This window comes from Podarcis filfolensis (assembly GCF_964270895.1).
Source record: "Podarcis filfolensis genome assembly, chromosome: 7".
Classification (NCBI taxonomy): Eukaryota; Metazoa; Chordata; class Lepidosauria; order Squamata; family Lacertidae; genus Podarcis; species Podarcis filfolensis.
The window spans coordinates 30316742-30331774 of NC_139603.1; the positions used below are offsets into that span (position 1 = coordinate 30316742).

Sequence of the window (15033 nt, forward strand, 5' to 3'; positions counted from 1 at the left end):
GATGGAGCTATGTAAAGGCATTAGCTGGTTTCACGGTTTTTCACACCCACACCCACACACTTCATGATTCACAATATATCAACAGGTCAAAAATTATGAAACCAATATCTCAATATGGACTTCAAACCGTTTTTGGACAATCTTATCAATATATCACCAGCCTTAGGGCCTGTATAATAGATTTTGGAGGGGACCAAGGACCAGAGTGTCCAAACTGTGAACTAGTATCTATATTATCCACTCAAGATAGACCCACTGAAATCAATAAAGTTAGTCGTGAGTGAAAAGCATTGGTTTTAATGGAGTTACTCTTGAGCACACCCAGAGACAAGATGAGGAGGGAACATTGTTGGACCAAGATTCATCCTAATGAATTTCATTCATATTTAATGCAGTTAACTGAGCAAATGGTTTGTATAGTGGTAATGAAAACATGATGAAAATGGAATATAATTAATATGTACAAGAACTGAAATAAGTTTGGGAGGGGTCTCTGAAGCAAATTCTGTAAATTAAGAATGTACTTAAAACTAGTGTGGTTCAGTGAAATGCTGTATTAAATTCAAACTCGGCTCAGACTCACGAACTTTAGGTACTCTTGAGCAAATTACTATCTTCTGCCTCAGTTCCTATATTGCTAAATGGAATGGCATTAAATAGGTAACAAGGTGTGGGTAAAGGTTGGGTAACATTTAATATGTTGAAAGTACTATGTAAATGATGCTGATAATATTTGCAGAATCACCATTTGACTTTTATTTCTTTGTGTTTGACAGAAATCTCCAAGGCTGTTACAAGAGGGAGCACGGACACAGTTAAAGGTGTGAAACGTAAAAAGATTGTAACTGAGAATCACCTGACGAAAATACCAAAATCGCCTTTGAGAACTCCAGCTCGGGCAAAGCTTAAAGAAAAAGTAGAAGAGCCTTCTTCATTGTCTAACATCCTTCCTGATACTTCAGAGCTCCTAAAAGAAGTGCACAGTTTGGCAACGCAGAATGGGAAACAAAACAAACAAAATGAGGGGGTGCTTAGCAGTGAGGTAGCTATTAAAACGTCCAAATCTGAGACTTTGGTGCACCCCAAATTGTCTCTGTTACCTCAATCCTTGGACTTGAATAAATGGCCAGTAGAAGACCACAGTTCATCCCAGTTAAACTTACCAGTGAAGAAGGGTTCCGCTATCTCAAGTGCAGCCAAGGCTGACAATAATGAATGTATTACTTTTGTTGATTGTAGTCATTCATCCTCATGTACAAATACTGCATTCGATGTCTTACTGAAAGCTATGGAGCCTGAGCTGAACACCTTAGCACAAGAGTGCCCTTTCAGTGGGATGCAAATAGAAAAACTGAGACCAAATAAAACTGCAAGCGCCTCTTCTTGTCTCACATCCAATACACTGAGTGTCCAAAGTCATGCTGCTTTGGTGCAGCCAGAATTTGTAGCTGGATCTCAATTTCTTCCTTGCACTTCACAGACTGTGCATGTAGCAACATCAGGGAAGAGTGAACAAGCACAGATGCCCTCAGTTGATCACTCACAAGAGCAAGTTCTTGCTAAAGCTGGGCAACAGAACCAACAAATTGCTCCATGTCAGAGTTTCACTAATTCTCTGGTGCAACAGCCGAACCTGGAAAATCTCAAACTCCAGAATATATACAGCATAGCAGTAACCTCTTCAATAATGAGCCCCCAATCCTCTGTTACTCAGGCTTTTTCTCAAAACCAGCTAGTAGCAAAATCTCCGTTGTCAGTTCATCCCTCTAGCTCTACCACCCAATTATCTATAGCTCCCTTGTACAACTCAGCCCAGATAGCTTCAGTTGTCAGCCATGGTGTAGAACAAATATGTAACCTTCTAAAAGTCCAGAAGCCTAAAAAACTAGGGAAATATGTCTGTGAGTATTGTAACAGGGCTTGTGCCAAGCCCAGTGTTCTCCTAAAGCACATCCGCTCCCACACAGGAGAACGACCATATCCTTGTGAGACTTGTGGATTTTCATTTAAGACCAAAAGCAATCTGTATAAGCACAAGAAGTCTCATGCTCATGCTATCAAACTTGGACTTGTCGTCCAGCCAGATTCTAGTGGGTTTCTCTCCCATGAATCTGACAAAGCACTTAGCATCCATTCAGATGTGGAAGAAAGTGGTGACAGTGATGATGAAGGCACAGCTGATGAAAGACAAGAAGACCAAGGATCATTAGAAATTGAACCTGTGCATGTAGTGAAAATACCTTCCAATTCTGACTCATTGCACAAAGGTAGTCCCATTTCTTTAAGAAATCCGGAATATATGCTGGGTGACTCCTCATTTCAGGACTCATCTGTGCAACCAAGGACAGCTTTACCCAAGGTGATTGTTTGCCCTGTTAATGTATCTCCTTTGAGATCAGATAGCCCCAAAGTAGCAGATCCCACCTCTACACTTTCTAAAACACAACAACAAGGGGACTTGAAAGTAACAAATGTGAAACCAAATTTAACACATGTGCTGGTAAATGAATCTGATGCTAAGCAACATCAGAAAACTGAAACAAGCGTTTCCGAGGAACAGCTTGGGACCCCTGTAGGGACAGCAATACATGCGCAACTACAAAGACAGCAGGCAACAGATTGTTCTCAGGATCAGCAAGTAAAATGTCTCTTGAGCCCCAGAAGTTTAGGTAGCACTGATTCAGGCTACTTTTCACGTTCAGAAAGTGCAGATCAGACCATGAGTCCACCAGCTCCATTTATGAAAGGATTGCCTTCTTCCGAAAAAGACTCAAGTAAAAGTTGTGTGCCACGAATGAGCACTACTGTGGCATCTGTTGTGCAAACCATTTGTGTTGACAAGACCTTGCTTTCATCTGGCCAGATGAGACCACCTCTGGCCACAAAAATGCTTGAAGAACGCATTTCAAAGATAATATCTGATAATGAGGCTGTAGTGGATGACAAACAGTTGGATAGTGTGAAGCCGCGGAGAACATCCCTTTCAAGAAGAGGTAGTATTGATTCTCCAAAATCCTACATTTTTAAAGACTCATTTCAGTTTGACCTAAAGCCTATGAGTAGAAGGACTAGCTCAAGCTCTGATATACCAAAGTCTCCTTTTACACCTACTGAGAAGTCAAAGCAGGTTTTTCTGCTGTCTGTACCAACTCTTGACTGTTTACCTATAACCAGAAGTAATTCTATGCCAACTACCAGTTATTCAGCTGTACCTACAAATGTAATACCTCCCCCTCACCCCCTACGTGGAAGTCAGTCTTTTGATGATAAAATTGGCTCCTTGTATGATGATGTCTTTGTGCCAGGACCTGCTACTCCACAGCTCCAAGGCGGACACCCTCGCACCCTTGTTCGGCAAGCAGCAATAGAAGATTCTTCGGTCAGTGAAGGGCACACTTTTGGACAAACACGATCTGTAGATGAAAGTTATGGATGCAACACATCAAGTGAATTTTTAATGTCAAGAAGCAAATCATTTGTACAAGGGTCAACTGTGGATAAAAAAAAGTCACAGCAAGGCCGAGGGACAATGTTTGAGTGTGAGACTTGCAGAAACAGATATAGAAAACTGGAAAACTTCGAAAACCACAAAAAGTTTTATTGTTCAGAGTTACATGGACCAAAAACCAAGGCAGCTATACGAGATTCTGAGCACAAGACGGTCTTGAACAGTACACAACCCCAAATTCTTCACTATCGAGTTGCCACTTCAACCGGTGTCTGGGAGCAGACATCTCAGATAAGAAAAAGGAGGAAAATGAAAAGTGTGGGAGATGATGATGATGAACTGCAGACAAATGATACAAGTAGTAGTTTGTCAAAGAGCATAGCTGGGTCAGAGTGTCAAAACAAACTCGGAAATACCATCAGTGTCTCCAAACACACTGCCGCTGTTTTAGGTTCACGTAGTATTTCCTTACAAAAACTGGCACAAGATGAGCTGGAGACTCATGGCGCAGAGCAGACTGTGGGGCCAAAGATGATGTTGCATGGGGAGAAGCAGGCTGTTCCAGTGGCACCAGAAAAAAAAGAACTGAAAAGACAAGGGGCCGGGATTTCAGTAATTCAGCACACAAACTCCTTAAGCAGACCTAGTTCATTTGAAAAATCAGATTCATTTGAAAGGGTATCACCAGTTTCCCTTCAGGATGCTAACAAAGCTGTGAAGCTCCATTCCTTGAGTACCATTATAGCTCAAGAAGAGAAGCATTCTCTCCTGAGTGCCTCCCACCGTCCTCAAGTAGCAGAAGCCTCAAGAGTTCAGCTGCATGAACGTCAAGTCACTTCTAATGAAAAGAGTGCACCAATGCAACCACTAAGACTTGTTCGCCAGCATAACATCCAGGTTCCTGAAATACTGGTGACAGAGGAGCCTGATAGAGATCAGGAAAGCCAATGCAGTGATCAGGACAAGACAGAAAAATTTAACTGGCCGCAGCGTAGTGAAACCTTATCAAAGCTACCCACAGAAAAACTTCCACCCAAAAAGAAAAGAATTCGCTTGGCTGAAATGGAGCATTCTTCTGCTGAGTCGAGCTTTGAATCTACGCTTTCTAGAAGTCTCAGTCGGGAGAGTAGCTTGTCACGTGCATCTAGTTTCTCAACTTCTTTTGATAAAGATGACGTATCTAAGAATGAGAGTGCTTCCAAAGCAGAGCCTACAAATAAATCCTTGGAATTTCTTACAATTCCTACAAGTTCAAATACACTTAGTGTGCCTGGTCCTCATTTCAGAGAAATGCGACGTGCTGCTTCTGAACAAATTAACTGCACCCAGCCGTCCATGGAAGTTGCCGATTACAGAAGCAAGTCATTTGACTGCGGAAGTGCAGTTCCATCCAAGCCTGCCTCACTTCTAGAGATCTCTACTTCTAAACTGACTTCTGGCAGTGGACATGTACCTTTGTTAGAAAGGAGAAGGGGCCCCCTTGTAAGACAGATATCTTTAAATATTGCTCCAGAAAAGAATCAGCCTGATGTCATGTCAAGTACTTCTTTTCAAATAAGTCCTGCAACAGATATTTCTTCAGTGTCCTTGCAGAGGTTGCAGGGCTCTGGGAAACCCGAGGAATTGTCTTCAAGTTCTCAGCACCCCCAGACTTACATCAAGCCTTTGCGTGAGTCACAGTCAGTGAAGAGCAACAACTCTCTTAACCCGCCTTCTAGTGAACGGTCTTTAGGCTCTAGTTTACATCATCTTGGCCAGCAAGCTTCACTCAATCAGTATTCCCAATCAGCTTTCAAAGGATCAGCACTTGGAACTCAGAAAAGCATGAGCATGGTTGCTGGTCAGCATAGTATGCAAGAAGACTGTTTTGCTCCCAAATATCAGCTTCAAGTTAAAGCATCGCACATAGGAAAGCAATATTCTTTAGGTCTTCCAGGTGCAGCTGGCACAGAGCAGACTGGGTCTTCATTAGAAATACATACTAAACTGAACGACAAAGTGTCCAAGCAATATGTGGCACCACCCTTGCAACGAACTGCTCCCGATAATTGCAGTGGTGGAATGTATCATGTTGCGCCCTTCATCCCCGTGCGCATTCACAGTAATATTCCATCATATGGTTTGGCTGCTGTTGCACCCCTTCCTCAAATTTTGGTAACACGGGATCAGGTAAACCAGTCTCTCTGTAAAATAAACACTGCATCAGTGCCAACAGTCAGAGATCAAACTCAGCTGCCAAAATCCCACAAAGATCATCTGAGGTGTTTGCCAAGTTCGCAGCCAGCATCTGTGTTTGAAAATCTGATTTGTGAGACGGAAAGCAAAAATTCAGCTTCCCTGGGGTCCTCAAATATGATTCAGAAAGTGCCAGTTGGTGGACTTTTCCCTCAGCAGGAAGCCACAGCCTCAAGTAAGCGCATGCTCTCGCCAGCCAATAGTTTAGACATTGCCATGGAAAAACACCAGAAGCGTGTTAAAGATGAAAGTGGAGCTGCTTGCACTACAGGTGCTATGTCACTGCATCCTTTGACCATAAAGGCTAGCGAACCTAACAAGCAAAAAAAGCCACTCTTAGTGCGGCAGATCTGCACAGTTGAGCCCCTTGAAGGTTTCTCATTAGATCAAGATAATAAAAGCACTGGACCTGGTAATTCATCAGATCTTCTGCTGCCTGGTTCAGCTGAATCTGCTCGGTGTGGGGCTTCTTCACTCATAAAGGAGCCTTTAGAATATGATAACCCATCAATCTCTGAAATTGGAAGGTTTGCAGTCAGAAAGTCAGCTGAATCTACTTCACTGAATATTCAGACTTCCTTTCTAAAGGTTCCAGATAACAGTCAAGAGAGGATGTCCCCAGAAGTGAATGATGATAAACAGTCCAGTGTTTTGAGCCAAGCAAAATCTGGAGCCGCTTTGTCCGTCGTGAATACGGATGATATACAGCGATTATCTTTTCCAAGCCTAAAGACTACAACAAACTTTACATGGTGTTACTTGTTAAAAAGGAAGCCTGTGCATCTGTTGCAAAATGACCAAAAGACTTCAGTTTATTCTTCTTGGTCTGTCAGTCCTGACAATCCCAATCCACTTGGTTTGCCGACAAAACTTGCTCTTTCCCTTCTGAATTCAAAACAGAAAGCTGGAAAAACATCTTATACTCTAGCAATAAGTACCAACTTCAGATCCGACATACTGGTCTACTCAAGCAAGTGGAAGAACAACTTACTTAAGGTACTATGCATAAAACATTTATTTTAAGAGGGGGGAATTCAAGTGTTTATACTAAAGTATTTATATAAGCTCTTTAAAATGAGGATAACTTATTTGCATTTGGGAGGAAAACTTGTTGAACTCTGTTGGTGCATTGTTAATACTGCTTTATTGCATCACTATATAAATGTTGAGCTATCTTTACCTAGCTAAAATTTTAGAGGTTTATCACATCTCATGAAAGCCATATCCTAATTTTAAAAATTGTGCAGAAAGCCAGGTGCTTCTGCAAAGAGCTTTTGGATATTGTTTGGACACTTGAAATTCCCAAAAGAGCTAATATTATTCTTTAAAATTCCTCTATTGAATTTCATGGAATGGAATGTTAAGGTGTCTCATTCACAGCTCATTTCCCCACAGGGCAAGGCCTACACACAGTGACACATAACTGAGATCCTTTAGGAATAGCAGTGTTCTGTCATGTCAGAACTGCAGAGGAGTTTTCTGTATGAACACTTCATTGGGGTCAAGAGGTTTAGCTACATGAACCTCAGAGAAGAGGAAAGTTTTAGTTGCACTAAAATGCAATAGGCGTTTTGTGCATATAGCTAAAACAAGATTGACTTTCTGCTTTGAGTCTGTGCAACAAAAAGCATGCATGGGCTGCTTTTCTTTAAAATATTTTATTATTGGGGCTTAATGAAGGTTACATCTTATTATAGTACAGTACTGCGTTGGCTTGAAGAAAAATTGTATAAAGAGAGAAGATTTTGGGGGGAGTATTATTGAATAGAATTTATTTTAGAGAGAAATGTGGGCATTAATTTTGAAGCTGGTAGAATAGATGAATGGAAATCCCTGCCTGATCCTAAAAAAACCCCAAAGTTGGATTTTTAGGTTTTGAAAGCTAGTGGGACAGTGAAATCCCTTTCTGCATTCATTCACTTGCACTCACAGAAGGAATTCCTGCATCCAATGATCCCCATCCATCCTTTTATATTTACTTCATCCCAATAGCTAATATTCCAATAACTGTATTTACATCATGTAATCTGTCACTTGTGGAACTTCCATTGAATAAGCCTCTCTTCTGCGCTTATGTTTATTATTTTCTGACCCAGTCTAATACTTCACCTGCAGTTCTTACAACATGAGGAGTAGCATCTAAAACTATGTATTTCCTTGTAGTAGGATGTGCCATTTAGGGATTTTGAAGGAATGACCAGACCTCACACAAGGTCCAGAAGTCTAGATAGAAATGCTCTACAAATGCAATAGGAAATTCACATTGTACACTTGGAGCATTTCTTGACTTTCGAAAAGAATAGGGCAGGCCCTGCATACACAAAGCTCTAGATGTTCACCAGAGTACAAGAGCCGGTGAATCTTAGCAGTAAAACACAGTTATTGATAATGGGTGTCATTAGTTCATTTCTAGTGCAAGTCTGAAAATGGAAGAAGAGAATTTAAGCTCTCCTTCAAATAAATCTATAAAAAATGCTGTTTTGAAGTTTCTCTAAATGGAGAAAAACCTTCTTTCAGAAACTACCTGCAGTTTTTCTGCCAGAGCCATATGCTGTATCTTTGAATGTGGGCCTTTGTTGTATTTCACTATCAGATAAACATATTTTTTACAAGTTTGGGTGGAACATGCCAAATTTCTCACTAGCGATGTTTTCCAGATAGTTGGGATGACAAAGTTTCACTGGTACTGCTAATATCAAGCAGCTGAAACTAGAAGCTATCAGTTAATATTAACATGTGAGCTTCGAAATAAAGAGATGCGAAAAAATAATTTTAAGATTCTTTTGTCTTCCATTTTCAATGCTTCATATTTGTAAGATATTTTCAACATCCCTAAAGGGTAGAAACTTGTCTAACTAAAAGCAGATGTCTTTAAGATTCTAAAGTACACATCCAACATAAATTTCCCATACCTCAGAAAAAAAAGGGTGGTAGTCTGATGCGTATGAACAGCAGCAAAGCTTTCCAGATCTTACTTCTGACTATGCACATTTAAAGACTGTGCATCTGTTGTCATTGCAACTATTTAAGGGTTTTTCAGAATGCAAACAGGGAAATTTTTAGCATTGTAACCAGTTATAAAGTATAGCTATGGACCATGAATGCAGAAGAGAATTTTGGGGTGGGCAAAATCTTAATTTTGTATACAGAGCTTGTTCAGACATAATCTTTGAGTAAGAGATCAGGAGTGGCTCACACATATCATCTCCTGAATGAAGTAGCCTTTTCTCATGCAGTTTTGGATATGTTGGAGCCAATGTTAGCTGAAGTGAAGATTAATTAAGTTCCTCACTTAACCAAGGTCCTTAACCTGCTTCAATCCTTGTTAAGCAAAAAAAACCTGGCTTCATTTGTTCAGTTAATTTTTGTCCCATTCACAGTATTTAAGAGATGAGGAAGGAATATAACCACCTCTGTATTGGCCTGAAAAGTTATCAGCTGTTGATGCTCAAGACAAATTTATTTGAGATGTGGAATAGTTGACCAAAAAAGTCAGCGTAACACACTTGCAGCCTGGTCATGTAACCCCTAAAAATATTTGCCCTGATTACTTGAATCTTAACAAGGTGGTGTAAAAATGAACATTACTGGTGCTTTACATAAACAGTTCATTTTTTGTGATGTTTCATTTTCTGAAACCATGTGTAAGTCTCAGTAGTGTTGTTAAAGTTTATGTATTGTTGCATGAAATTTCCTCTATTAGTTGGTATAGTCCAACAGTGGAGAACCTCAGGCCCATGGGGATCCTAATTTAATGCACAAGACCATTTCCTCCAAACCTGATGTCATATGTGACATCAGCTACGCAGCAGCAAAAAGAGCATGTTCCTAGTTGATGTTCACAGCTATCCCCATCAGTATAAGTCATACCATTGAAACATACAACATGTACAGTATGGTTAGCACTTAATGTCTAATTCACTGCAAGGCATCAAAAGTTTGTGTTCTACATTGACTTGAGGTTTATGCTTCCTGTGATCTTTCTGTTATCTGTTCAGAAGATGGAAATCCATGATGACCTATTCTGCTGAATCCAACAAACCAGGGTTTCTTGTCTACATTGTCACTAGATGTCTCATAAACAGTTTTGTGATGCTGCAGAGCAAGTCCATGGGGAGATAGCCAGTGTTACTGATATTCAGACTAGACCTATTGAAATAAATGGATTTAAGTTACTTGTCTATTAATTTCAACAGATTTGTTGAATGACAAATAATTGGCCATTTTACATTCATGGTGGGATTATAAGGATTAGTTTTCAATTGATAAATGCTTGTCAGTGTAGCGTTTGTCCAGTACAAAGAGAAATGATGGGGGGGGGGAGGCGTCAATCAAGGAGAATGCTATGTGGTTGCCACCTAGTGGCCACAAGGCAAAGATGGAACCTATTTAAGTCATCCAAGATCCTTATCCATTATAATAACCATCAAGAACTTCATATGGCAAAGCATCACAAGACAAAGGAGGTAATTTATGGGCATTAAAAGGAATAAGGAGCATGGAGGACTTAAACAGGTTCCAATTCTTCTCAAGAAACACTTTTAGCCCACCAAATGCCCACTGGATCAAAACACTCCATTAGTTTGCATCAAGGTCACTGGCCTTAGCAGGGGGAGAAAACTATTCACAACTAGAATGTAAAGAGTTAGCAGTGTTTTCTGCTGAAAAGAAATCCCATTCGTATCTAGTTCGCAGGTGTTTTGTCATACAATCTGATCATAAACCTCTTCAGGGTCTGCAGGGAGAGAACAAGCCAGTGCTGTCTGCTAGAATCCCGAGATGGGCTTGACGTTGTCTGCATAGGACTACAAATTTGAATAAAAGCCAGGTCAAGCCCTGGGTAATGCTGATCCCCTTAGTAGATTTCCACTGCCAGATAGATCAAAGCCAGTACCTCAGCCTCCTGAAACTGTTTTTCTTATTGAACTGCTATCCACATGCCTGATCGATTCCGCAAAGATTAAACGGGTGACTGACCAAGATTCTCTGTTATTTAGAGGGTGAAGATAATTAATGGATTGCATTGCCTGGGGTGGGGGGAGCACATATTAACACCCTAACTATCAGCGTAGGGAGTCATTGGCTATCCAAGATGAATGAATATTATTGGGCTCTCAGGTAGTTGAACTACCAGTACTATGCAATTTCTGCTGTGCTGAATTTGTTGTATGAAGTCCATCCTCGCATTGTTTGAAGAGAGTAGCATGTAGTCTATGTGTGGTGGCCAGAAATAGACTAGCAGATTGAGACAGGACTACAGTGGTGTGGTGCTTGTCAATCTATCCGTCATGCTCCTTCAAAAGCACCCTCACACCCAAGGGAATGATAATAATGACCTTGGGCAAGACTTCATATTGATTATGCCAGTCCACAGCCCCTGCATCAGATCATACAACTGTTTCAGGTGTGTCTCTGAGACACACTCGGAGATAGAACATCTGGATGAGCCAGAAACACTCCCAGTTACACTATGCCATTCAGACAGAATCCCCAAGCCCAGGGAGAGGTTGCATTTATAAAAACAAGGGAATTTGTGGGTTTAGACCAATGTCTCGTATTTAGGAAATTATTATTTTTTTTGTTCTGGTTTTCCCACTGCCTTCTGTATTCTTACTGCCAATATATAGATTACGGTATATGTTGGCAGTATAAACAAAAGGGGAAGGAGTGTAAGATACCTTTATGTGGTTGCTACCTAGTAGCCCCAATTCAAATGTGTTTCTTGAGGAGGGTTGGAACTGAGCATGTTCAGGGGGTGTGTCCTTGGGAGGGGTTCCAAGATAGATGCTAGACTGAAAACTTTAGAACTGTAAAACAGACTGAAAGCTGCAGAACAATCTGGTTTTTTTATTTTATTTGTATAGCCTAAATGCAGTATATTAAACATATTTTACTTTCTTATACAACTGGTATGCTAATTTTCTCTGGCAGTAGATAAAAGCTTGAAAAACTGCATTGGGAATCTCTTCCTCTCCCCCCCCCCCCCCCGTATCTCCTAAATCATGTACAGACGGCTACTTCTGGGCAAAAACATAAACACATGTTCTTTCAAGTATATAACCATATAAACATTTTTGTAATTACTTTCTCTTCCTGTTCTCCCTCTAATGAGCATATTGAATTGGGTGTAGCAATTGTCACAAAAATAAAACTTAGTTGTATTGTCAACACATAAACAACTGTGCCTGAAAATGGTAATCTTCAACTCCTATTTTGCCAGATACTCACTAGCAATACTAGTTCGGTAGATTCCTTAATCTGCTTATAATAAGAAACGTAACAATTTACATTTTTTTCAGCGGGCATTAGTTAAACAAAAGGCAGCAAGGGAATTCAGCAATAAAGAAAACTCTGAAATAAGCACTGATCAAGATAATGATAATTCCTTAGCCAAAAGTGAGCCAAGAAGAGTGAAAATATTTGATGGAGGGTAAGTATTCCCCCCTAAAAGTAATGCGATATTTTATTATTTTGTATGGAAGTCATTATCTCCTGGTAGCTCAGTAGAAAAAGGTGTTATTGTGAACCTGATTAGATTGTGATCCAGATTCTAGTCATACAAACAACCAAAATGGTTTGGTATGTTCAAAATTACTTGCTCCACAGTATCCCCTGCCTCCCATCCCTGGCCTTGGTTCAGCACTTGTGATGTCAAATCTCCCATCCACATAGCTAATTTTCTCTCCTGGTGTTTTAACACTTAATTCTTCAAACTGAATTTTTAGTGAGCTTGGAGTCAAATATCCCAAATGGAAACCAAAACACCAAGAGCCTTAGTTCTGAACAAATATCCTACAAATATTTACCAGATGAAACCAGATCATGACTACTTGCGTTGTAGACCATAGGTGATTTAGAACAAAACAGTAAGTTGCCACCTGTAGTCTGAGCCTTGGTTGCCCTGATTTATAAGCTCATTCGAGACAGAGACAGAGGGCGTGTCGTCCTGTTGGTTCTCCTTGACCTCTCAGTGGCTTTTGATGGTATTGACAATGGTGTTCTTCTGCACCGACTTAGAGGTGGTGGTTGGAGGAACATGCAGCTCCCGCCATCAGAACACTCAATATCTGTACATTCCATTAACTGAACATAAAGAATTGTGCCCAAACATCGCTACATGCATGGCTGATTCAGATATCCAAACAACCAGAGTTTGCCCCTTTCCTTACCTGTTTGTGCTTCACTGGTCAATGGCAACTATTTTCAAGCAGAAACCATGGAGAGAAGGATGTGGGAGAGAGAACAGACACATCAGGGAGTAGGAGAGATCGGACAAATAAGTTTCCCCCTCTTTTTTGCTGGTTGGCTGCAGCCATTTTAGGATGAAACCATGGTGGGGGAGGGGAGAGAGATCATGGATTAGAAATGTTTCCATTGGAAATAATGGAGATTGTCAGCTCACCTAATGTGAATGCTCACCTAATGAACAATTTCCTGGGAACGCATTGTGATTAGAAAACAGGACCTGCAAACTATAACTGTGGTTTCTGCTCTTACCAGGATCTCTACCAGAAACTAGTACTAGGATATTGTTGCTCATGTGGGTCCATTCAGCTACCTATGCTAGTTAACATCTATATAAAACCTCTGGGAGCTGCCATCCAGGGATTTGGAGGATGGCACCATCAAAACATTGATGATATGTGGCTCTCTCTTTCCATTCTATTGGAATCAGAAGGGCTGTTAAGGTGTTGGACTGTGTGTAGCATGGGTAGGCAAACTTAAGGATCCAGCTGGACACTGGATCCAGCCCAATCGCCTTCTAAATCCGGCCCACGGATTGTCCGGGAATCAGCGTGTTTTTACATGAATAGAATGTGTCCTTTTTTTTAAAATGCACCTCTGGGTTATTTGTGGAGCATAGGAATTCGTTCATCCCCCCCCCAAAAAAATATAGTCCGGCCCCCCGCAAGGTCTGAGGGACAGTGGACCAGCCCCCTACTGAAAAAGTTTGCTGACTCCTGGTCTGTAGGCTGTGAAGGGCTGAATCCTGTTAAGACAGAAGTGCTGTGGGTGGGTAGTTCCTGTGTCCGGGAATTAGGTGTCCTGACCTGTAATGCACTGTCGTTTGCAATAGTTTGGTATGTTTTGATTAAATTAGATACAAGTCAAATGAAGAATATGTCTATGTTCGTGGGAGAGGAAGAGGAAAATATATATGTGAAGAATGTGGAATACGCTGTAAAAAGCCCAGTATGTTGAAGAAACATATTCGCACGCACACAGACGTCCGTCCCTATCACTGCAACTATTGCAATTTTTCCTTCAAAACTAAAGGTAAGTGAGCTTGTCATGACTCACAGATTTTCTTTTTCAACCTGCTGACAATTGCTTTTCCAATAAGTGTGTTGGAAGTATGAAATAAAGCTGTGGGAACTTAAACAAATTGCAAAAATAAAAGGAGAGCTGGGTTGGCTTATAAGAAATATTCCAAAACCTAGAGTAAGGGCAATATCCTTTTTAGGCCAGATAAAATGTAACACTTTCAAATGCAAGCTTTCAAGTTCTCCAGAACTCTTCATTAGATCAGATTGGGCAAGGTGGGAGGTAGGACGGGGTGGGGAATGAGCAGTCAAAAGCCCTTTTGCAGGGAAGGTAGTAGATGCATACAGTACATCCCGCAGGAAGGCCTTTTAACATTTTCCGCCTTTGAGTTTCATACTGGTGTGAATTTGACTGACTTCCCTTTTCCTTCCTGACTGATGCCTTGCCCATGTACCCAGAGGCCAATGAAGGCTGTGAAGTTTGCATGACCAATTGTTGTGACAAGGATGTGTTCCAGAAGAAAAAATGTTTGTCTTTTTCAAGGACACATTGTGTTTTAATTGGCAGCATGTACAGCTGCTAAGCAGACATACCTTCAGAACTGATTTTGAGATACCATTTTTATGCAAATAGGTTCAGATTCTAGATTTGTCACATACTCATTATTTCAGGCTTGGAAAAGCCACTGTTTACCTTGTTTCTTAGCTTTCATTGAACTGACCTTACTAAGATGTTTATAAATAAAAGGTCATGAATATTGTACAACTCTTCTGCATACTAGGAACTCAGTATTAAAGGTTTATACCTCTACTCATGGATTATCCTGTGAGCAGATTTAGCAGGCACTAGTGTTAATGGCATGCTTGTGTGCATATGCTCAACTATAAGCCTAAATATTAAAAAATAAATTAAAATGATTTAATTTTGATGAAATAGATATCAGGGCTTCAACATAATGATGTTTTCCTCATGTCAGTATTAATAATAAAGATTGGCATATATGTAACATAAATATAATATAAACTGTACATTTCATACAATTGTAGATTAATATACATTCCATATCACTGTAAGATTTGTTCTTA

General features: G+C 40.4%; 1 protein-coding gene across 8 annotated transcripts in view; it reads left to right on the top strand.

Moving 5' to 3' along the window:
- Positions 1-15033, top strand: part of HIVEP1 (HIVEP zinc finger 1) — an 88924-nt gene that overhangs the window by 61497 nt on the left and 12394 nt on the right. For all 8 annotated transcript variants that reach the window (XM_083623658.1, XM_083623657.1, XM_083623656.1 and 5 more), the window contains 3 exons: positions 777-6679; positions 11983-12113; positions 13785-13960. In XM_083623658.1, coding sequence (XP_083479784.1) covers positions 777-6679; positions 11983-12113; positions 13785-13960 — 6210 coding nt within the window. The remainder of the gene's footprint in view (positions 1-776; positions 6680-11982; positions 12114-13784; positions 13961-15033) is intronic.